Source organism: Crinia signifera, chromosome 2 (genome assembly GCF_055691185.1).
Source record: "Crinia signifera chromosome 2, ASM5569118v1, whole genome shotgun sequence".
NCBI lineage: Eukaryota > Metazoa > Chordata > Amphibia > Anura > Myobatrachidae > Crinia > Crinia signifera.
Window position 1 is genome coordinate 245,392,897 of NC_139218.1, and position 24,366 is coordinate 245,417,262.

The 24,366-nt window shown below is 42.1% G+C and overlaps 1 protein-coding gene across 4 annotated transcripts in view; it reads left to right on the forward strand.

The window, feature by feature from the left end:
- Nucleotides 1-24,366, forward strand: part of AKAP1 (A-kinase anchoring protein 1) — a 39,304-nt gene that overhangs the window by 2,322 nt on the left and 12,616 nt on the right. For all 4 annotated transcript variants that reach the window (XM_083174186.1, XM_083174184.1, XM_083174185.1 and 1 more), the window contains exons 2-5: nucleotides 12,890-16,089; nucleotides 17,098-17,234; nucleotides 22,009-22,135; nucleotides 22,252-22,376. In XM_083174186.1, coding sequence (XP_083030312.1) covers nucleotides 12,915-16,089; nucleotides 17,098-17,234; nucleotides 22,009-22,135; nucleotides 22,252-22,376 — 3,564 coding nt within the window. In that variant the 5' untranslated portion in view covers nucleotides 12,890-12,914. The remainder of the gene's footprint in view (nucleotides 1-12,889; nucleotides 16,090-17,097; nucleotides 17,235-22,008; nucleotides 22,136-22,251; nucleotides 22,377-24,366) is intronic.

The window sequence follows — 24,366 nt, forward strand, 5'->3', positions numbered from 1 at the left end:
CAAACAGCCTGTGACATGGCAGTTAGGGGCTGATTGGCTTGTCATTTATTACTCTCCATTTTATCGTTTTTCAAGTTAACCCCTTCCGTGGTGTGTGTTTTTTAGTTTATTTTTTAAGGAGCACTCCCCACTGGGCGAGTATTTTTTATGGGAGCACTCCCTAAAAAAAAAAAAAAAACATTCTCTCCCTGGGTCCGGGCAGCGCAGCTGAACTGTGAATCAGCCGCTGCTCCCACCCATTTGAGTTATCAGTCCTGTCTGATTGGGCAGTGTGTATGAAGAACATGCTGCCTGATCAGTCTGTAAATAGATCTGAAGATATATCTACTAATATACAAATTGGGTGGGCTACAGCGCTACCTTTTGTGTTGTGAATTCTTGTTTTAGTGTGTGTATAAGAATTTGAGTGGAACAGTTTGTGTAAATTTGAATGTTTTTTATTGCTTAAATTGATTACGTGGTGGATAACGGGTGTTACTTTACTTGGTGTTTCACGGTACACCTATATGGGGTCCCTCAGGTGGGGATTTTTTCAGTGACGTGTCACTACAGTGAGATTCCCGACAGGGGTTCAGGTGATCCTCTAAGGGTTTGGGAAACCCTTAAGGCTCAGCAGCGCCTGAAAAACATAACATCAAAGTGATCGCAGTAGTTCATCCCCCTTTATTTCTATATCTACTAATGTAATCTGCTTTAGAAAGTAAAGCCATTTAAACATGCTTGGTTCCTGACCATTACGAAGGATCAAATAGGCTTGAGGTTGTACTTAAAAATAAGGTAAGACTACATGAGCTCTTATAATTTATCAGCCATCAACAAGTGTTTTTATGTAGACTGAATTGCATCTCCATTATCTGCTCAATGACTATCTAGTCATATGTAATGGATCTTGTAGTACTTCGTTGTTTCTGCCACTACTAAGTCAATAAAGCTAGCCGTTAGGGCATTGCTTCGAAGTGTCCAGTTGTTGACTTGTGTGAAATGCAGTGTTCTTTTACAAGGTTAGAAGGTTTGTTTGTAGTGGCAGCTGGCACAGCCATGTATTTGCAAAAGCCTACAAATGCTAGTTTTCTTATCACATGTGAGTGAAACCTTTGGTGCACATTTAAGTCTAGCTATTCAGCTTCAGTATAGGAAGCATGAATTATGTAGTGTCATTGGAGATCAGGTACTGTGACATGAAGACAGACACTAGTTCAGAATCACCTGATAGTTGATAGAACGATACATTCTATAATACCGTGTTCTCACTGCGATTAAAATGCCGGGGACTGCAGGGACGGACCCCCGTTCTCACTGCACGGCAAATTCCCGGGTGGAGAAGTTCTACCCGGTAAGTTGCCTTTTTAACATGGGTTTTTATGCAGTGAAAATGGGTCAACCGGTGTCTGCATACCCGGATCTCAAACACTGGTAAAAAGAAGGGTTTGTATGAGATCCGGGTATGCGACCCGTTCACACTGCAAAATAAAACACGTGTTAAAAGGCAAATTTCCGGGTCGACCCGGGAATTTGCCTGCAGTGGGAACGGGGTATTACTGTGATAATATATTATTTAGAGTTCTTAGTATTTCTAGGTCATACACACATTTTTATAAAAAGACAGAAGAACTTGGAAATACTTGACAATTGTTTGTCTCTTAGAATTTTTAATTACAAGTCACTACCACTTCATATTTATTTTAAATCAATATAAATTAGTAGCTTAATGATTAAACAAAATTAATACATCCTGTCATCTATTTCCTGAAATAGACCATGCAGAGTTTTTGTAGAATTATCTCTTGGAACACAGAGATTCTGTCTCGGGCCTATATTACCAGTGTTCTCTTACGTGGTTGTCCTTGACTGGTCCACCCAGCAAAATTCACCTGCTGTCTGGCACTGTGCAGCATTTGGAAAGCTGTGCCTTATTGACGTTTCATACATGATGTGTGACTTATTGGTTGTATCACCGTGCCGAGCGGCTGGTGAATTTCAAACTCGGCACTACTACAGTTCCCACCCTTATAAAAAGCAGAGCATGGTTGGCAACAGAAATAGTCAAGCCAGTGTAACGCTGTAGAGTGAGTAGTGCATTCTCTTAGCATATTGGTAGAGCTGGCTGCAAGTCACTTAGGTTATCCAGCCAGCAAGTGGTCATCACTTTGATGCAAACATATCTGTCCAGTCACAGTAAATGGGACAGTATCTGAGCTCTAAAAAAAATCTGTTCAGACAGCCGGTGGTCATTATCTGAGCTCTAAAAATAACTGCAGACAGCAAGTCGACAATCTGGCATATTAAAATAATCTTTATCCAGTTGGTCAGGCCTGGCTGTGGCTCGCCAGCTGCTTTGAAACTACAAATCCCAACATGCTCTGCCACAGTTTCAGCAATCCCTAATAGCAAACCTGTGGCAAGGCATGATGGTACTTGTAGTTTAACAGCTTTAGATCCGTATGTTGGCCAGGTCTGCACTAGGTAGAATGAGGCCTTTAAAAAAATAAAATAAAATTCGCATTCGGCAGATTTTCAGTGATTTTGTGTAATAGGCTGCTTCAAAAAAAGATTTGTTTTATATTGTGTATAAAAAAAATTGTTTAATCTCAACCTATAATATTATTGAGGTCTATTCAATTCAGTGCGCTGTGAACAGTGCCTTACGGGAGCTCCCAGAGCTATTCACATCCATGTGCTCTTATGTCTGAGACTTCCGCTACTCACGGGTGTTAAGTTGCGAGAACCATCATTCTCTGACTTTAGCACACAGTTTTATGCCACAAAACAGCAAAGAGAGATAAAAATCCCATACTCTTTGAAAAAGCTCACATTGGAGCGAAACTAGTTCGAGGATCCTGGCACCCGTGGAGAGGAGTTACTTTTTCCTGTGAAGTCCACCATTGTTGTCCCATACGCTTGTACTCACTGCCAATTCCGCCAGAGACATCGATTACACAGGCGGCCACTACACGGACACAGAGTTCCAGCTTTGTTGTTACCATCAACTGTGCAGCGGATGAGAGACGCAGCACAGTACGCCCCATGGACACACCGCACTAGCCGGAGGTGAGACCACCCACTGCTGCGGGTGAGAGACGCAGCAGTACCGGACTGACATCACACTGCTGGTTTTCAGGTGGTTCTCTTACCTGGCAATTCATCTTGCATTCACCGCAAATTAGCAGGTAGCAGCGCTGGGGGCAGTAAACACTTCACGGAATCGTCCCTCAGTCTCCCTGCTTCTTTCCATCTTGCTACAAAATATTTACTGGAGTCTGTGAGTACCACATATGTGGAAATATTATTCCTGCTGAATAACCAAATACGCTTGGAGACCGAGTAGTTTATTGGCAACCTGGTGGACAATCTATATTCATATTCACATATGGAATTTGAATAAATCCCGGGGACATTCATTTTTATCTTATATAATTTTTATGCACATATATATATATATATATATATATATATATATATATATATATATATATATATATATATATATATATATATATATATATATATATATATATATATATATATATATATATATATATATATATATATATATATATATATATATATATATATATATAATTTTTTTTTTTTTATTATTTATTTTCATTAATTGTTATAGCTTGCATATAAACCAACAGAAATAGGTGGCCACCTAAATTATATGAGCATTGTCCATTTATCCATCTAATATTCAATAATATTTTATATTGTGTGAAAATTATTTATTGTATTTTTTGATATGTTTTATAAATGAGATTTTTTTTACAAATCATTAAATAATCATTTATTAAATTGTGTGGAACGGTGACTCAGCCATATTGCACCCTATACAGACAAAAGCGCAGACACTGGGATTTTTATCTCTTTGCTGTTCTATAGAAGGTAAACCCACATCTGTGTGGGGTAGTTTCCTTCTAACTAGGTGTGATCGCACAGTTACACTACCCCGTCTGCAGCTGAAATCATACCAGGGAGTTTCTTTTTTTATTTTTATAGAAAAAAAAAAAATGCAATAAATTTCATATATTCACATTAAATGATACACAGCGCCTAAAATAGGAGGGTAACCTCAAGGAAGTTTTGTTTTCTCTTGGTAGGCCACAACAGCATTGCAGATTTAGTTTTGTTGGGTTTCTACTTGCACCCCTCTACTTGTCAGACTTCACAGCATGTTGGTTTTAAATAATTCTGGGAGCTCCCTTTCGGTGCAATTTTCATTGTGCTGCATTGAATAGACTGCATTGATGGCAAAGCTGAATCTATACTGCCCCTTCTTTCAATAATTTTGTTAGTTGAAAAATATCTAACTTGGTGGGCCTAGGCTATAAAAGAGCAGCTGTTTTGTGTATATCCTTGTAAAATGCAACATGGGAAATAAAATCTATAGTGCCTTGCTAAAGTATTCATCCTTGGCTTTTTACCTGTTTTGTTACATTACAAACTTTAATGGTTTCTTTTTTTTTTCTGATTTTGTGACGGATTTGCACAAAATAGTCTAAATTGGTGAGGTGAAATGAGAAAAATATTTATAAAAAAAGTGCTTATGTATTTACCCCCTTTTGCTATAAAGCCCTTCAAAAGTTCAATGCAACCAAGTACCTTCATAAGTTAACATAATTAGTGAAATTAAGTCCACCTGTGTGCAACCTAAATTCACTTGATCTTTCAGTAAACTTACCTTTTCTGAAAGGTCCCAGAGGCTGCGACACCGCTAAGCAAGAGGCATCACACCATGAAGACCAAGGAGCTCTAAAAACAAGTCAGGGACAAAGTTGTTGAGAAGTAAGTCAGGGTTGGGTAAAAAAAATAAAAATAAAATTCTTTGATTTCCCTCAGAGCACCATCAAATTAATTCTCTTCAAATTCAAAGAACATGGTATCACAACCAAAACTCAGACCGGGTAGGGAGGGAATTAATCAGAGAGGCAGCACGGAGACCAAAGATAACCTTGAAGGAGCTGCAGAGTTCCACAGCAACGACTGGTGTATCTGTGCATGGGACCACAATAAGCCATACACTCCATAAAGTTGGGCCAGAAAAAGCCCATTACTTAGTGTTAAAAATAAAAAGGCACGTTTTGAGTTTGCCAAAAGGCATGTGGGCGACTCTCTCCAAATGTATGAAGGAAGGTGCTTGGGTCATGTCATAGGGGACTAAAATTGAACACTTCTGCCACCAAGGAAAATGCTATGGGGGAGATTCTCTAAAACAGAAATGCTGTAAAAACCCAGTTATCAGAGTTTTTACCGCATTTTGATATGCAGCAAAACCCGCACTGTTTCTTAACGTGACCCGCCCTGCACCGATCACCGCTGATTTGCGCTGGCTTGTGTCCGGGCAACACAGCGCTGTGCTGCCCTGACCTGTGACCACCTCCTACCTGCGCTGAAAATCATTGGGTGCAGGGAGGGGGAGCTGCCGGGACCTACCGCGCATCGCCGTCTCACCGCGAAACACAGCTCTTAACGCAAGAGCGGTCTTTTGTCATAATTGTCGCATATTTTAGAGCATATGCGATAATTATGTTATTGGTAGCCGGCGTTGTGCGGCTGTAAGGGGGCGCGGATGTTAGAGCATCCCCCCCTATGTCTGGTGCAAACCCAACACCTCCCATCACGCCAATAACACTATCCCCACAGTGAAACATGGTGGTGGCAGTGGGGATGCTTTTCAGCAGCAGGTACTGGGAAAGTGATTCAACTCAAGGGAAAGTTGGATGGTGCTAAATACAGGGATATTCTTGAGCAAAACCTGTTTCAGTCTGCCTGTGATTTAAGACTAGGACGGTAGTTCACCTTCCAGCAGTAAAATGGCCCGAAGCATACTGCTAAAGCAACACTCAAGTGGCTGAAGGCAGGGCTTGACACATTTTTTTAAAAAAATCTAGGAGCCAGAATGAAAGTGTATGGGCAGTATTCAATGTGAATACTCGGCATGTGCAGCGAATCCTGTCGCCGTGTTCCGGAGGGCTGGAGCCTTTGCTGCCAGCCCTCGCTGTCACAGTATTCAATGCCGCAGGGGTTCGCTGCCCCTGACAGCGATTCTTAACCCAGGGAGAAATTTTTTTTTAATTTTTTTTTTTTATTAAATATATATTCATGTACTGTAAGCATAAAAATAGCATGCCCCTTAACTTAATAAAATTCCTGTTTTTTTTTTGTTTAAGTTCACATGTTCGTGCATAAAAAGATGGTGATTGCTACACGGTGACACACAGCGAAAAACACTTAGGAAGCAATTCGCCATCTGATCATTGAATACACTTATGGCGAATCACATTGAAAACCACAGCGAATTGCGGAGACTATCAGACGGTGAATTGTCAGTCATTCACTGTTCGCCGTCTGCGAATATTGCACGTTGAATAGGGTGATTCACTTCTTCTGTAAAAAGATTCACCTTGGAGCATGAAAATAGCACACATTTACCATGACTAATAAGCCTCATTGAATACTGCCCTATGAGCCAGACATAATTAAAGTACCCCTACACGTATTAACATCAGCCATATTGTGTGCAGCCCTTACACATATGAACATATTAATCTAGTAATACAATTACAGTTCGCCAAGGAGATCATGTGAGTGAAAATATTAAAAGCAAGAAGACAACTGGACCAGGAGCTAGGTCTGCATATGAATCCTAATTACATAATGTATGTCACCCATGCCCACATTATCTCCTTGGCTAACTATAATTGTATTACTACTAGTCTACATTACTGATTACTTTACATTCTTTTGAACAGTTACTCACACAGTGACAGACTCTAATTGTGCCAATGTCACTCACTGACAGTGTCATTGATGCCCGCCTTCTTCTGTCGGTCAGAATCGTTGTCTGAGACTCTCAGGTCAGTGGCTCTGCAATTCTGTGGGTGGTGGGAGTGGCAATGGCCTGCGCAAACGCAGAGCCTGTCTTCTAACTTTGGGGGAGACTAAGCTGGGGCCGAAGCTGTCAGACTGGTGGGCCACCTTGCAATTCTGGCAGCCAGCTGAGCTGCTCCTGGGACCTGGGCACACTGGACTGGCTGCCTTCAGTGCTGTGCTGCTGGGACCTCTCCAACACCTCAGTGGGAAACTGCGGCATGCCCTCATGTGGAGCAGGAGGAGGGCACATTATGATGTCAGGCAGGTCTGATGGGGATTATCGGAAGCTGCCACCGCAGTATTCGGGACCGGGTCACTAATTTTGGTCAGATATGAGTGTTGGGAACTGGTCACCAGAAAGCAAAATGTGGGTGCCATGGGGACCTGGCCCCCAAGATTTGTCAAGCCCTGGTTTAAGGGGAAACATTTAAATGTGTTTTGAATGGCCTAGTCAAAGCCCAAATGTCAATCCAATTGAAGATTGCTGTTCACAAGTGAAAACCATCCAACATGAAGGAGATGGAGCAGTTTTGCCTTGAAGAATGGGCAAAAATTCCAGTGGCAAGCTCATACAGACTTATCCAAAGCTAGTTGCAGCTGTAATTGCCACAAGGTGGCTCTACAAAGTACTGACTTTTGGGGGCGAATACTTTTTTTTTTCTGTTATTTTGTCCTATTTGGTTGCTTCACAATTTAAAATATATATATATATATATATATATATATATATATATATATAATCTCCTCTTTAGTTGTAGGCATGTTCTATGAATGAAATGATGCAAACCGTCAAACAAACCATTTTAATTCCAGGTTGTGAGGCAACAAAACATGAAAAATGCCAAAGGAGTGAATAATTTTACCAGGCACTGTATGTTCATCTTGAATAAGCACCTTTTTGTTGAAAGTTTTCAAGAATGGCTTTCTCAATTGTTCCTGAGAGTTCTTTGTATGTGGCTCTACATAGTGCAATAGTTTGGGATTGTCTAGAAACCCAAATGCCTCTAACATACTCATACATTATTTTATTGAATAAAATACCTTCTCCTCTGACACTGTTGGATCTACATTTAAGTAAGTAATAGGATGACTTTCATTTTCAATAAGGCTGGTGCAGACTTGCAAGCATAAAAAAACTGAGCTAGAACTTTTTGATATATTGGGCAGTATTCAATTGTTTTGGCAACCCGATGGTGCCACGTCAGAGCTATCCCAGTGGTTCTTAATCTCTGTTCTCAAGTACCCCCCAACAGTGCATATTTTCCAGGTCCCCAAATAGAATCCACAAGAAGTGACATAATTATCTCCACTTGACGATCTTTTAAAATGTGTCCGTGAATGAGTACACCTGGAAAACATGAACTGTTGGGGGTACTTGAGCACTGAGGTTGGGAACCACTGAGCTATTCAATTGTTGCTTTGGTCAGATGCGTACGCCATTCAGTTCAAACCTGCTTGCTATGGTAGTTCTTTTTGTTTGTCCTTCAGACAGATTTGGAATGGAGCTAATGATTTGTTTGAGGATAGCTATGAAAAAAAAGATACCTTGTTGTAAAGGTCCATACACACTGGGCGACTTTGCCCAGCTTGTATGGACAGCGATGATAGCGTTGCGGGGAAAGCAGAGCGCTATGCAAAGCCATTCTGAAAGCCGCTCATCTGCTGGTATAGCCAGCAGATGAACGGCTTTCCCGGCGATGCTGCGCGCAGCAGTGCTCACCGCCGGGCCATACACACTGGGTGTGTATGGGCCTTAAGACTTTCTAGTTTTAAAAACAATTTATAAAATTTTTTGCTATTTTTCAGTAAAAAAAAGTATCAGATCGCTTGGGTTTCTTCAGTAATGTTCAGGAGGCTAGAAGAAGAATCTTTGAACAATGTTTTAACTTCTATATAGATTTTATTGCCTTGAACTTTACTGTTATAAACGTAGACGCCTACATTGTCATTGCACCTCTGGTGAGAAAGTTGATGTGTTAAGTAAGCCACAAAGCCCATGTACTTTTACAGCTTGGGGCAGATTTTCAATTGGGAAGGACCATGCTATTTTGGTACATTTTATTGTAGTTGGCTCTAGTGCTTGCACTATAGACTTAAATATTCTTGTAAATCCCCATAAACACTAGGCAATATTATTCAAAATATCGCTAAGAAAGGGCTATCTGATCGATATTGTGGACAAAATCGGCTGGTGTGCACACTACCTGTTAACGACCCCCCCCCCCCCCCCCCTCGTCCAAGTATGTCTCGAGGGTCATTGTAAACTGCCATGCTGCAGTACGGCTGTCCCCTCTCCCCCTACCATTGCTCACCTCAGAGCAGACATCGGCAAGTGTGTACGCACTTGCTGATGCCTGGTCCCTGACTATAGTGAAGGTAGAGGAAACTATAGGAATGTTAGGTAAAAATATATTTTAGTTATACTATGTGACTCAAACAGCGAGACCTGCGGCTAATGCATTGAACCTGCTGTATTTAGCTGCGAGTCTCGCTGCTTCTGGAGCCGCATACGCCAATTCCTCCTCACTCAAAAAATGGAGCGAGGGGGAATTGGCGTATGAGGGGGGGTGCGTTGAATACTGACAGGGTGAGTGGTGACAGTGACCAGGAAGTCCTGCTCGCTGTCACCACTCACCCACAGCATTGAATACCTGCCATAGTGTAGTGCAGGGGTTTCCAAACTTTTTTTGAATCACGGCTTCCTAGAGCATCAAAATATTTTCAAGGCACCCCTAGGCCAAATGCTTTTGATCAAGAGGAAAAATATTAAATTGAGTGCATTGTGTTTATATGTCAGTTATCTGGTGAGGGACAGGATTTGCTTCTGTTTGTCTACATATAGTATTATTGGCAGCCACTAGCACTGGTTTTGCCTTGTACAGTGACCATAAATAATTATGAATTAATCCTGGTCCACCAACCCAAGGCACCCCTGCAAGTGTCCTGAGGCACCCCAGGGTGCTTAGGCACACAGTTTGGGAACCACTGGTGTAGTGATTCCAGGATATTGTGCTGTTTTGCATTGGATTTGAGAACCCGTGCCTAACTTTGTCAAGATGTATACTTTCCTTGTGACTTATAAGAGGTTAAGAAGTAATTTATCTTGTCAGGTTTCATAGTATATCTACACTGCCGGTGTCCTCTCGCTTGTTTTGGAGCACATGATACTGGAGCTGCTAGCAAAACCCTACAAGGATATGTGTATTAAGACTGTTTACTGTAGTCTTGAGCCTGACATCCGCTACTACAAGGCAGAACAGGAGGAATGATCTCTGCTGGCTGAAGAAATCCAGAAGCCTGTCTGTTTTATTAGCTTTTGCCAATTGAATAATCTTAATTAACAGCAAGTTAAGTTCTCACTAGTGCAAGTGAGACCTATGGTCACTGTATACATGGGGAAAATACTTATGCTGCTCCCTATGTGCTAAATGATCTTTGTAATGCACGTATTATACAGAATAATTCATGTCAGTCTGTACCACAGTGCTCACCTATATTCTCTATATATCTAGTCACACAGTTGTTGTTTTTTGTTAATTCTAATTAACCTACCAGCAGACATCCGAATATCACACAGCTGTGGGGGTTGTTCAATGTGTGCCATCATTTGCAATAATTGGCACACATCTATTCATTGTGGCCATTTCTGACTGCATTGACTCGTACCGCAAATCTGAGGGGTGTAGCCTGGCTTGCATGATTAACATGTGATGTTGAGCCAAAAACTGTTCCCACTCCACACAGTCTGATGGAGTGTGGCGACCAGCAGGAGGACTCTGCGGAGAGAGTCACCTGCATGGCAAAGAGGCCCCTACAAAATATTCCCCAAAGGAGATTTCCTGTGCAACTGGTGTCTGTTGCCCATGAAACCCTTGTAGACTGGTAGCCCAGAGCTGAACCATACAGTGAATTGCCTGACACAAAGATTGCCCTGGTTTGAAATGTTGGCTAATGGCCAGATCAGTGGTAAATACAGTGGATTTGTTTGGCAGCTTGGCAATCAAGTGTTTGTTTCCTCCAGGTTTCTGCCCATAGTAGGGCCTCACATCAAGTTGCTGTGGGCATAGCAGGTCCCCAGAAGTTTGGTGGTGCAGGGAACACTCAGCCTCCCTGTTGTGGATGCCACATGTGATAGAGAGGCTGGTGTTTTTTTCGCCATCACCGAGGAACAGGTAGCAGACCTAGGTTACTGGGTAGATTTCCAGAGCCATACAGAAGGTCAGTAGTGGAGGATTGGAGGGCAGGGTTTGACAGTGCACACAGATGCCAGATAGAAATGAGGTACACTCCCTAAGGTATAGTGTGGGAGGAGAACAGAGTAGGCCTAAATCATCAAAGGTAGAGAAGACCAGAGGCTGTCCATGGCCCACATCCCCCAGACACTGAAAGGCGAGTTGTCTCTGACATTTGTTCTGTAGTGAGATCGCTTACAGATTTGACTAGGGAGGGTCTTCCCAAGTGAGTGGACATTCTAGTTCAGTGATGGCTCTAACCTTGACACTCCAGCTGTTGTTGAACTATACATACCAGCATGCCCTGCATCACTTTCAGCATGACCAAATGGTAAAACGAGCAGAGCATGCTGGGATGTGTAGTTCAAAAACAGCTGGAGTTAGCCATCACTGTTCTAGTTATTGAAGGCTGTTTTGTTAGCAGTTTCAGTGCTGCACAGACATGGTGTAGTGCTAAGACAGGAGGCTCTATTTGGGCATGAACCATCCTGTGGCCTGTTTGAGCAGGACATTGCTATGACAGCAGGTGTAGTTAACCACAATTGGCACACATTAGTTGGAAGTTTTGTGTTCACTGGACCAATTTCAACACTTTTTGTACAATTGGTCTCCCACAGTGGTGACTAACCACTCTCTTTTTAACCTAACTTGTGGGAAACTGACACTGTTGTGGCGGAGCCTTGGGCTTTGTGATAACTATTTGGACCAATGTTTACCAACCAGTAAATGCCAACTGTAATATGAATGAAATGTCAAGGCTAGAGCAAAAGCCCACCAGGTAGCTCCCCTTTAACATCTAAAACTGTGGAACCAGTAACCAAATCATTGTGACATGGCCCACTGGTGTTCCGGATGAGGAGAGTGTGGCTGGAGAAGATGGCCACTGAAGGGTTTAACTGCAATGCTGCGGTGCACTGTCTTTAAAGAAAAAAATGGGACAACTGCAGCCGGTACTTAGTCTTAAGGCTATGGGCATAGGGTAGCACTGTTCTCTGCACTGGGCACACTATTTTAATAAGAGCATAAGTGTGTGTTTTTAAATGTATGGACAGCACTGAACTGGCACTGCAGGTTCACACTGTGCTGCAGGTGGTTCTTTTAGGAGGTTGCATGTTTCATCAGTCTCTTTAAAATCTGATTTGGCCAGCCTCATAGAAGTCTATAGGACACCCTCCCATTAGTTATTTTCCAGGAATGGATGAATGAATGCACTTGAAACAATAAGGGAAAGGGGAGCAGGGCTGCATACCAGCAGGTTGGTGGTCCCTAGAACACTTCCTATCTAAGCTGTAAAAAAAGGATACTCTCCCACTATAATGGCAGCCACTAGGTATCTTTGAATAAATGGAAATGTATGTTTATAGCTAATATCTAATGCAGTGGTTCTCAAACTTGGTCCTCACGACACCACACATTTCCCTGGTCACCCAACAGGTGCACTCATTACTGACTGACACACATTTTAAATGATCCACAGGTGGAGCTTATTTCACTTGGTTCTGTGAGGTGACCTGCAAAACAAGTACTGTGTGGGGTCCTTACAACCAACTTTGAGAACCTGTTCTTATGTATTTTAGAATAGCACGGTTAACTTTTTTTTTTTTTTTTTTTTTTTTTTATTACAAAATGATCATGCATACTAATAAATTCTCCAAATATATGTCTGACCATTCTGAAATGTGAAAAGGTTAAGAGATTTTGATAAACAGTATTGTTCTAGGCACTAATTACAAAATATATGTATATGGATGCATTCATGTTAAAACTTTTTTTTATTTTTTTAACAGGTATCACTTTGGGGATCTTTTAGATATGGCACTACGCATGCGCATAATTCTCCCCTACGCCTTGCCTGGAGTGCTGGCGCTCGTTGGCTATTGGTGGTTCTATTCCCGAAAGAAAGAGGAGCAAAAGAAACGCAAGCATTTGGTTTTGCCTGCAGAATTGCAGACAGATGTCTTAAAAGAACTTGTTGATAAAAATGTATTACAAACCAATTCAAGGGAAAAGCCAGAGCAGCTAAATGGAGATGCATGTGTGTTATCTGAAACCCAGTCTAAAGGCAAGGGTGAGGATAGCTTGAAAAAGGAGTACCCAATACAAAATGTGTTGCTAGATTCCTTAAAAGGTTCCGGTCTTCAGGAGGTAGCTGAAAAAGTATGTGGCCATGCAGGAGATGGAGATGTTGGTACACCTACAACTGTACTTAATGCCAATGAAGAGACCAACCAAATTCTGGTTTGTGACTTAGCGTTATGTTCAGGGGATGTAGCAAAAGTATGGGACTATGATCAGGGAATGGAGCCAACAAATAAATCAGAAGAAGCTTTGGTTGGTTCATGTGCCAAAAATTTGCTTTCACACAATGAGACTCTGGGATCTTCAGCAGAAATCCATAAGACTTTGCCATCTTTTGAGTCCGTTGTGCCACAGACAAATTACAGTGAGTCAAGTGCACAGCTGTGTATTGATGATATAGAAACTGCAGTTAAAATGTCCCATCTACTGCAGTGCCCTCTATCAGTGGCTAATGAGACTGGAGAAAGCGATCATGCTAACTCTCAATCTCCAGAATGTAGTCAGGCAGAGCAAGCAGCATGGAGTGAACCACCTAAACTAATTCTGCTTCCTTCTACCGAAGCATCTTCTGAACCTAGGGATTCTGACAGTACAAGTAAAGTTTTAACATCAACAAACGAGTTATTTAACCGCTCAATAAAATCTTCCTCCATTGAAATGGTTAGAGAAGGTAACTGCACTGTGGTGACCATTTCTCAGAAAAATGAACCGTCTGAAACAACAAGTTCATTAATGGATTGTTTGGATGACATGAATGGAAAATCAGTTTGTGAAAACTGTGATGCCAAAACACCACCGTCAGCTCTCCATAGTTCCATTAAGAAAACCAGCGATACTGTAGTCTGTGACTTTGCATTGGGTTCTGAGGATATAGAGAAAGTGTATGAAATGCCTTCTGGTCAGATATTGGAACCTACTGTTACATCACTAAATCTAACCCAATTAGTGAATGAAGTTGTAACTGAGTCCCCTATAAAAAGTGAATTTCTTCAGAATAAAGGCATTTGTGGTATCAGACCAACAGTATCCTGCTCTGAGATTGAAGCTTTACAGAACATTCTACCTGAAGAATTGCATATTGTGCCTTCCAGCAAGCAAACTATCCAGCCATGCGCCAGTGAGCTAGGAACTGTGGTCAAAAGGTCCCATCTCCTGCAGAACCCTCTATCAGTGGCTAATGAGACTGGAGAAAGCGATCATGCTAACTCCCAAACTCCAGAATGTAATGGGGCAGAGCAAGCAGCATGGAGTGAACCACCTAAACAAATTATCCTTCCTTCTACCAAAGCAGCTTCTGAACCAAGGGATTCTGCCAGTACAAGTAACTTTTTAACATCAACAAACGAGTTATTTAACCTCTCTATAAAATCTTCCTCCATTGAAATGGTCAGAGAAGGTAACTGCACTGTGGAGACCATTTTTCAGAAAAATGAACAGTCTGAAACAACAAGTTCATTAATGGATTGTTTGGAAGACATGAATGGAAAATCAGTTTGTGAAAACTGTGATGCCAAAACACCACCGTCAGCTCTCCATAGTTCCATTAAGAAAACCAGTGATACTGTAGTGTGTGACTTTGCATTGGGTTCTGAGGATATAGAGAAAGTGTATGAAATGCCTTCTGGTCAGATATTGGAACCTACTGTTACATCATTAAATCTAACAAAATTAGTGAAGGAAGTTGTAACTGACTCAACTATAAAAAGTGAAATTCTGCAGAATAAAGGCATTTGTGGTATCAGACCAACAGTATCCTGCTCTGACGTTGAAGCTTTGCAGAACATTCTATCTAAAGAATTGCATATTGTGCCTTCCAGTGAGCAAACTATCCAGCCATGTGCTGGTGAGCTAGAAACCATAGTCAAAATGTCCCTTCTAGTGCAGTGTCCTCCAACAGTGGCTGAGACAGAAATATTGTCCATAGAAGAAGCAGGTCACTGTAGCTTCCAGTCCTCAGAATACAGTCGAGCAGAGCAGATGGCATCGAATAAACCCAAGTCAGACCAGTGGTCTCCAGTGGAAGCAGAAGTCTTTGAAATTAAGGGTAATATTTTACCAATAGATGACCTATCAAACATCTGTGTAAAACCATCTTCTGGGGAAATGGTGAGCGAGGGTAAATGTACAGATATACTGAATGCTTTTTCCGAGTGCTTGGGGAAAAAAGATCCATTTGAGACTGCAGTCTCAGAAGAGACTCCCAATGCATTTTTCGGAGACTATGAGGCCAAAATAGTTGAGCAGCTGGCAATGAACATCATTTCAAAAGTAATTATAGCCGCTAAACAGGAAATCCTGTCTGGCTCAGCTAGTGATCTATCTGGTACTTGCCAGGTACTTGATGAGAAGAAAGACCAACCCTTCCAAAAGGGTTCCCAAAGTCTGCACTCTACACAGGACAAAAATGAGATAAATTCTGGTGGCGTTTTTACAGAACTTAACTCTACATGTGAATATACACAAACAGAACAGTTCCAAGTGAAAGACTTTAGAAATGATGTCTTGACAGATGATTCTTGCTTGGAGCTTCAAAGGGAGATCATGCAAACTATACCAAATGTAGAGCACATGACACAATCCCTGTCAAACTTTAGTGCCGATTTTTTTGATGAATCTCAAGCAGCTATGGAGGATTCAAGTATTAGTGTATGTACATCAGAAGATGGGATCAGCATGGAGGAGCCATTGCAAAGCACCGTAATGTCAAATGTTGGTGTTGCCTCTTATGACTCATTGAGTTCTTCGGCCATTGAATTATCAACAGAAAATATTAACGTGTTCAGTGAAAGACCAAAAAAGATTGGCGTGGTGGAAAATCAGACTGTATCGTATATTAATGGGGATGTGAAGAAATTTCCTGCTGATATGAAAAATTCGACTGGTGAGGCAGATGTTTATCACTCAGGTGGTGAGTTGTAGAATTTGTAATTTTTATTTAATTGTTTTATGGAACTCAATTGTCTGCTTTTTTTTTTTTTTTTGTATACATTTTACTAAGTAAAATGAGATCAGGACAGAAGGTTACGTGAAAGATGAAATGCTATTTTAATAGGGGTCTTATTTAGCCTTTTTTCCCTGTTCACCCAATTGAACAAGGTCTATTTAATAGGTTTACACCTTTGTTCACTTTATTTCGAGCCCAAAGTGTAGCCTGGGGTGGATTGTATGGTCTTATGAGGTCGTTTATCCTGGTTCTTCATTCCAATATGAGAACCCTGGACGTATTAACTAAAAAAATGAAAATGATGCAGATGTAAGAATCTTTCTTATCCACAGTCACACCACCTACTGCTCACACCGGGAAGCATAAACCATAGTTCACAGAAATACTCAAAGGGTGCATGTCAAATGTTATGGTTCTATGCTCTAACTACAACATGTGCTACTACAGGTTTGCATATGTGGCATTCCATTTGGACTGCAGCTTAGTCAAGCTGAGCTAACCTACCTGATAGGTCCCTTAATAAGTCTTGCATGAGAATGTAAGAACTGAATTTATTGTGCTTTGTGTAGGGTAATTGGGTGTTGTTGTATTCATACTTAACATCAGAATCAACTTTATTGGCAATGTGTGCTTGCGCACACTAGGATTTTTTTATGCGGATTTACAGTGCAGCATCAAGCAGGGATGGGGGGGGGGGGGGGCATTGCATTGAGGACATTACATGTAGGGAACACATGCCCGCCGAGCAGCACAGCACCTAGGGAGTCATCAGCGGCGCCACTGGTCATTGCAGCAGTCGGTAGGTGACAATATAAGCAGGGACAGAACTGTTTGTCACACAGGGAACACATACCCACCATTCAGTAGTCTTTAAACTAGATTTAGCACAAATCTGGCTTTTACCTGCCTTTTAAAAAACAATGGAACTGTTACAGTGATTTCATGTTATGAATTTGCTTGTGCTTTGTGCAGGTTCAGATATAAATAGTATGGACTCTGTGGATAGTGGCTGTGCTCTGGGAAAGTCTGAGGAGGTTCAAACTGTAAATCAGAAGAATGGCGCAAAAAGACGACCAGATTGTGTCATCTGGGAATTTGAAGTGCCAAAGGTAATGATTTGTACATCTGTTACATATACTTTAAGACCTACTTTACAGTTATGCATTCTGCTTCCTTCACACACTGCAATGATAATTGGAATGTACATCACCATACAGGGATAGTGGACCAGGATAATATATTGGGCGCAATTAAGGGAAGATGTATTACGGCGGTCCGAAGCCGCATGCACTGCTGACGAAGATGTATTTGCATTTCGAGTGGGCATGTGAAATACCTCCTTTCCCGCAATCTCCTCCAGAACATGCAGTACATCAGCATATTGCTGGCTCCGCTGGGCATGCGTGAGATCTTCTAGGCAGGTGTAGTATAGATCTCTGAATGTAGGGATTCTGACAGTCAGTATACAGACATCACAAAACTGACTGCCGGTACTCTGACAGGGGGGTGAGCTCATCGAAGCCCCTTGCAGGCTAGCTGCGCTTGCCACAAGTTCTATTCTCCCTTTTGGGCGAGATTCTCCAAACGAAAAATGCGGTAAAAACCCTGTTTTCTGGGGTTTTACTGCGTTTTCTATGCAGCAAAGCCCCACCGCTGGGGCTTCGCTGTGGGGGGTTACGCCAGTTCCATATGGCATAACTCCATGGAAGCCTATGGGCTTCCTTTCGCGTCCCCCGCCACCCCGCGCACCCCCCGCTGATCCGCTATGCCCTCCCTCACCTGTGTCCGGACGGCCTCCTGCTGTGCTGTCCGGACCAGTGATCTCCTCCCTGCACAGCTTCCGGGTGCAGGGAGGAGAAAAAGTAGCCCCCACTTTCGCACTTTTTCTGAATTGTAAAGCGCTATGTAAGGAACTGTAAATAAATTGTTTTAATAATGTGTTTACTTTTTTTGTCCACTGGGGGCACAAAAATCGGTACTCTTTACCTAGAAGGGCGCCCACGATTTTGATCGTGGGCATCGTAAGAAAAAAAAATCGCATGCGATGCGACCGACGCGATTACCGCGATTTCCCATAGGGAACAATGTTAAATGTCCCAATTGACACTATTTTTCCCATAGGGAACAATGTTAAATGGCCCACAGAGGCCAAATAGGCACCCTGAAGTGTGAAATGGGGCCCCCCAATTGTTAACGCCACCCCACGATCAACGTCAACCCGAAGCGTGGCGAGGGGACACGGACACCTTCACAGGTATACGCTGCGCTCACCACACTTTCTATTCGACGTGGATAGTGGGGGTATGAAAAGGTCGGAGGACGTGTACCGCCGCCCCTCGCGGGCTCGCTGTGCTCGCCACGCTTCGGGTTGATGTTGATCTTGGGGTGGCGTTAACAATTGGGGGGGCCATTTCACACTTCAGGGTGCCTATTTGGCCTCTGTGGGCCTGTTAACATTGTTCCCTATGGAAAATTGGGTCAATTGGGACATGTAACATTGTTCCCTATGGGAAATCGCAGTAATCGCGTCGGTCGCATCGTATGCGATTTTTTTTTTTTTTTGCTACATGCGATGGGCGCCCTTCTAGGTAAAGAGTACCCAAAAATCATTAGTGGAGTATGTTTGGCTGGCAGGCACCAAAAGTGTTAAATTAAAACACCATGTCCCCAATAGACAAGGCTGTTGTCACAGAACCTTGCTCTTCCTTGGGTTCTACTTAATTCACAGGACACCGCACTTTGCAGCAGATGTGCCTCGGCTTGTTTGGGAGACTCCCAGGTGGAGGCTTTTCCATGCGAGCCCTCATTGTGTACTAACCTGACTCTGGTAATGGCACAGCTGGTGGATCGCTTGGCAGCTCAGCCACGTCCCTCAGGCTATGGTACCTCCTGCTGTTCTGGTGGGGGTCTCTGGCCTGGCATTTAGTCCTCTGTCGACACAGATGGAACTGCAGTGGATGCAAACTCTAGCACAGTTGGTCCAGGGACTGAAACAGATCTCAATGGTTTTATTTCTTTCCTTTTTCTTTTAATCCTCTCCCTGCTAAGGACCAGTTTAAATGGGAGTCCCCTCCTCTGGTGTAGATGCACACTTTGCTCATCTAGTATGCTCTTCAATGCTGCCAATACCAGATAAATCTTCCCTGAAGGATCCCACTGACCGGAAACTGGAGCCTTTTTTTGGCACCTACTCATGTTGGCACAATTGCTAGACCAGCACTTGCATCAGTGTGGGTAAATAAGGCAATGCCCGACAGCAACACCTTTTCTTCCTCGGTTAGTCAGAAGGAATTATTGGGCATTGTCAATCTGCAACGGGTCTGTATCGATCTGGGAGAAGCCTCTAGATACAGCGATACCGTACTCTGCATGTAGGGTTGTGGCATGATGCACCTTGTGACTGCTCACTGCTCTCTTGGAGGGCAGATGCTGTCCCTAAGAAGGCGCTGTAGGCACTTCCATATGCTGGTGATACTCTGTTTGGGCAGGAATTAGATGAAATTGTTACATCTATGGATACTTCTAAAACCGCTTTTCGTCCTTCTGGGTCTGTATTAAACATGCCCAAATATGCTAATTTCCACTTGCGTTAGGTGCTGGGATGGCTCTCCTTTCCGAATCCAGACTCAAACTTTTTTTTACTTACCTCCAGAAGTTACTCTTTCCGTAACCTGATGTCTGATTCTGTCCAACCTGGACAGGGGTCTCCCATTTTGGGTTCCAGACTGGACCTTGCTCACCACCGATGTCAGTCTTCGTGGGTGGGGCTGTAGTCGTCAAGGGCTTTGACAGCCCACTGATTCCTTTTTCATTTTCCACTCCCTTCAAAGTAATAGAGAAAAACATAACAGTTTATTTTCTGGTAGGGAGTGTACCTAACTTACAATTCATGCTGATGTTCAAATCCTATAATGGTTTCTTTTTTCTGCATTCCAACAAGCACCATAGAGGTAAAGGCAAAGAAATGTAATAGATCTTCAAACAATAAAATCCAAACATAAAAACATCATGCAAGATTCCATTAGAAGGATGGGAATTGATGTTTAAAAGAACCTTATTTGAAACAGACCTTCCGGATCGGTGGTGGGGGTTGGACCAGAAATATTCTCCCGGTCACATGTTCTTTATCCTTCGATCAGCGTCACAAACATACAAAGCGCATATTAATGTAATACAAAACTCATATTAATTTAAAACTAAGGGGCATCTTAGGCAATAAATGCATTTATAGTGGGGACTGTACGGCCAACTACAGGACAATCAGTCTGGCCGTCCATTCAAAAACAGATGAATATAATAATACTAAATACGCTCATTTTTAAATGTGGAAAAGGCAAAGCTGGGGATCCTCCAGTACATACATTTAGGGGGGTATGCAATCTCGTTCGAGCTCCCGCAGCCATCTCCCGACGGGGGAGATGGCTGCGGGGCCCTATTCAATGCTGTCTTCCCCGACAGCATTGAACAGGGTTTCCTGGCAGAACGAGCCCGACATCTCTAGCTGTCGGGCTCGTTCTACCGAGAACAGCCGGGAAGTGACGAGCTGCTGGCTGCAGCTCGTCACTTCCCGACCGCAACTCGCGGCCACGCCCCCTTCTCGCCGCTCGGCGGCCGGGACATTGAATCCCGACTGCCGAGCTCCAGGCAAGCTAACCGAGAACGGGACAGGGGCACGGCTGTCGCGCTAGCTCGACAGCCGTGCCCCTGACATTGAATACCCCCCTAAAAGACCATAACAGATCATCATTAAAACAGAAATGGAAAAAATAATAGTAAAAATTCTATTTTTTAAAGTGTAAAATTCTATCTTGAACTTAAACTTAATCAATTAAAAATCAAGCAAATTATTTGGCCTGTAATTTCAGTTTAAGAACCACTTCAACTCAAAATCCATGTTAAGTCCTTGTGGTGCAATAGTATCCAAGCTAAAAATCCACTGCATTTATGCCCTTCTAGATTTCTATCCTTCCAAAATGCTCACATTAATGTCCATAGCAGGAGTAGCATATTGGCACCATCGATTGTTCTGGACCTTGCTATGCTATTTAAATGTATACCTTTTTGGACAAACACAGCTTGACAGATGCTCTAGAAGAGTGCAGAAATGCATATATGAATTGGCTTCATGGTTTGCAATCACGTTGCTTTCCTGCTTCCTCTACATACCTCTACTGAGCTTATGTCAGTGCTACGCTGAGCTCACTGCTCTGCCTTTTAACAACCTTTACTAAATTCAAGACCTTTCCAAGACACCACCAGCCACAGCCACCCGGAACTGTATAACAGCAAAAGCCTCGGCTCTACCCTCCATGAGGAGAGGTAGCAGCTATCTTCAGAATTCGGCTTCTAGTTTGCGCTGGCTCTGAAATACTCAGCACAGACGCATCGCTCCACGGTACAGGTAATTTGCTACAGTGCCCATATAATTGTATTTGTTTTCCCTTAACATACTGCTGATATCAACAGATACAACAACCTTTATTAAATATATGTGGTATCTGTGATTATATTACACAAACAGCTTGACTGTGCACAGGGTTATTTAAGTTCAGTTCCTTAAGTACCTGAACTTGTGCTTTGTCCTTAATGAGGATGTATACTGAATAAGTGGATTCTTTTATTGTCTTTAAATACTTTTTTGTTTTATGATTATTAATAAACAATAATTTTGTAATTGGCTAAGTGAGCATTTGTTTATACAGTATCCCCTCACCCCCTATTTCGGAGATGCAATTATTTTGTTTCTATTTGTTGCTGGGACTGACAATCCCACACCGTTTAACAAATTGGGAAGTGCTTTAACTTGTCAGTGTCTAGGATCTCTCCATTTCATTGTTTTAGTACTCAGTTATGTTTTTTTTTTTTTTTTTTATTCCCTTCAAGCATTTGGTTGGCCGATTAATTGGAAAACAAGGCAGATTTGTAAGCTTTCTGAAAGAGTCTTCTGGTGCCAGAATATATATTTGTACTGTGCCTTTTACACAGGATTACCAGATGTGTCATTTAGAAGGTAAGTTCTCCATCATGGTTTCACATTTCCAGTATGATTTTACATAAGTTTACATCTTAAGAAATTGATAAAACAAGAAATTGTTTGTGCAGTTTTCATAAAGTGTCGTTTAACAGGTACTCAGCAGCAGGTCGACAGAGCACTGTTTCTGATTGGCAAGAAATTCAAAGAATTGAACCTCAGTAACATCTTTGCACCTCCCCCTTCTATGGCATTACACTCTCTTCCTATGACATCGTGGGTAAGTTTGTGTAATGTGTTCAGGTGGATTTTCTAGTTTTTGCATTACTTTACATTTGGAGCTAAAAGTATGATGCGTTTTCTAAACCCTTAATGTGTATAATATAAATACTTGTGTGGGTTAAATTAAAAATCCTAATTTCTCTGTGCTAAAATCAGTTTTTGATTTTCTGTCCAGTCTATGAATCCCTGCCTAATGGCTGCTCAAGTGTTGGGCAGGTTACGCTTTAACTACTAAAAAAAACCACCTATCAAAAAATCCTCCTTAACCTAAGGATTTCTGTACCTGGCTGTGTATTGCAGTCATTTCCTTTTACTTCGTAACAGTATTGTCTTTCAGTGTATTATGTTGTACTCTCATTTTGTTTTTGTGGCTTACAATACGAAATCGCTAGGGGGTAGACTTATTAAAGTGTGATTGTTGCCCAAATCAGCCAATCGAATTCTAGCTTTCTCTATTGCAGCCTAGAAAATTATAGAATCTAGTTGCTATAGGTACCATCCCCATTTTTCACTTTTTAGAGGCTTTTGTAAATGTACCCCTAGGTGTCACACATAGCAGTGTTATATTGCAGTAGTGTTACACCATATCCTCATGTCTTGGGATTTATTAAAGAATAAACTGCTTCTCTTACATAATGAAGTGTGAAAACGGTTTCTAAGTGCCCAGTGCCTGAGCAGTCTATAACACTAAGTGGTGTATTCAGTGTTGGTCGTTAGGTCCATTCTGTCTAAAACAGCATATTTTACGCCTGAAAAAAAAGTCTAGATGAATTTTAGTATTCACTATCATTTTTTCTAGACAGTCTAAAGCATTTCACCTGTCAACTCTTTTCGTTTGCCTCGCCTGTCTAAATGAGTCATTTAGACTTTTTGTTTCACTTTGTCTAAACTCAGCCATGTTAATCTGATTTAGCCTATTCAGTGTCTGATTGTCTAAATGGATTCTACAGTTTTCAGGTAGGCTTTAGACAAAGTGAACTAGACCATTTCTTCTGTCGGGACTGCTCTAAAAAACATTAAATATTATTTTATTTATGTAGTTTTTTTAAATGAATCCATGTAATTTATTGTCATTTTGCTTATAAATAAATTGTGTATGTTTATTATTGCCTATATGAATATATTTAGCTTTTTTCATTTTTTTTTTTTACTCTCTCCATGTAGCAGTGTGTTTTATTAGCATGCAGTGTTGTACCCATGTGATACCTATGCTTATTCGTATTTTCGGCATTTACGATCCTGAAAATCGTATTTGTATTCATGGCACATTCTTCGTATTTACGGATGTATACGCCATTGAAAGAATACAAATAGGAATCACCATTCAAAAGTGGTGATTCCTAATATGGCCGGTAATTAGCGGGATACGGCTGCTAATTGCTGACCAAATATGCCTGGAAAATACACTTAATTTTCCAGGCGTATTTGGCTTAAGCCTGCACGGATCAGTCAGATACGTGCAGGTTGCAGTGTAAAAAAAAAAAAAGAAAAAAATAATTTAAAAAAATGGCGTGGGGTCCCCCCCACGGGCATAACCAGCCCCAGGCTCACAGAGCCGGTCCTAGTTTTAAAAAATCAGGGACCAAATTAAATAGGGTACCCCATATTTTTTAAAACCAGGTCCAAGGGCCGGTGCTGGTTCCCAATATACGGTGGACACAATGAATAGGGGTCCCCCCCGTATTTTAAGAACCAGCACCAGGCCCAACCAGCTAGCAGCCGTGGGACACTTATTATATAAGGTCCCGCGGCCGAAGCATTAAACTACTGACCAGTCAGCCTGGGCAGGGGTCCTGGAGAAGTGGGTACCCCCAATGAAGGCCCCCCCCCCTCCAGAACTTACCTGCCCAGGCTGAAGCCTGGGGCTGTCCCCGGTGCCCCTGGGCTTTAAGCACCGGGCTGATGAGGGTGTAAAAATAGAAAGAACCATTGGGTTCTGCTATGGAACTATGAGTCCTAGCAAGCCTGGTCCACATACTGGGACTTGG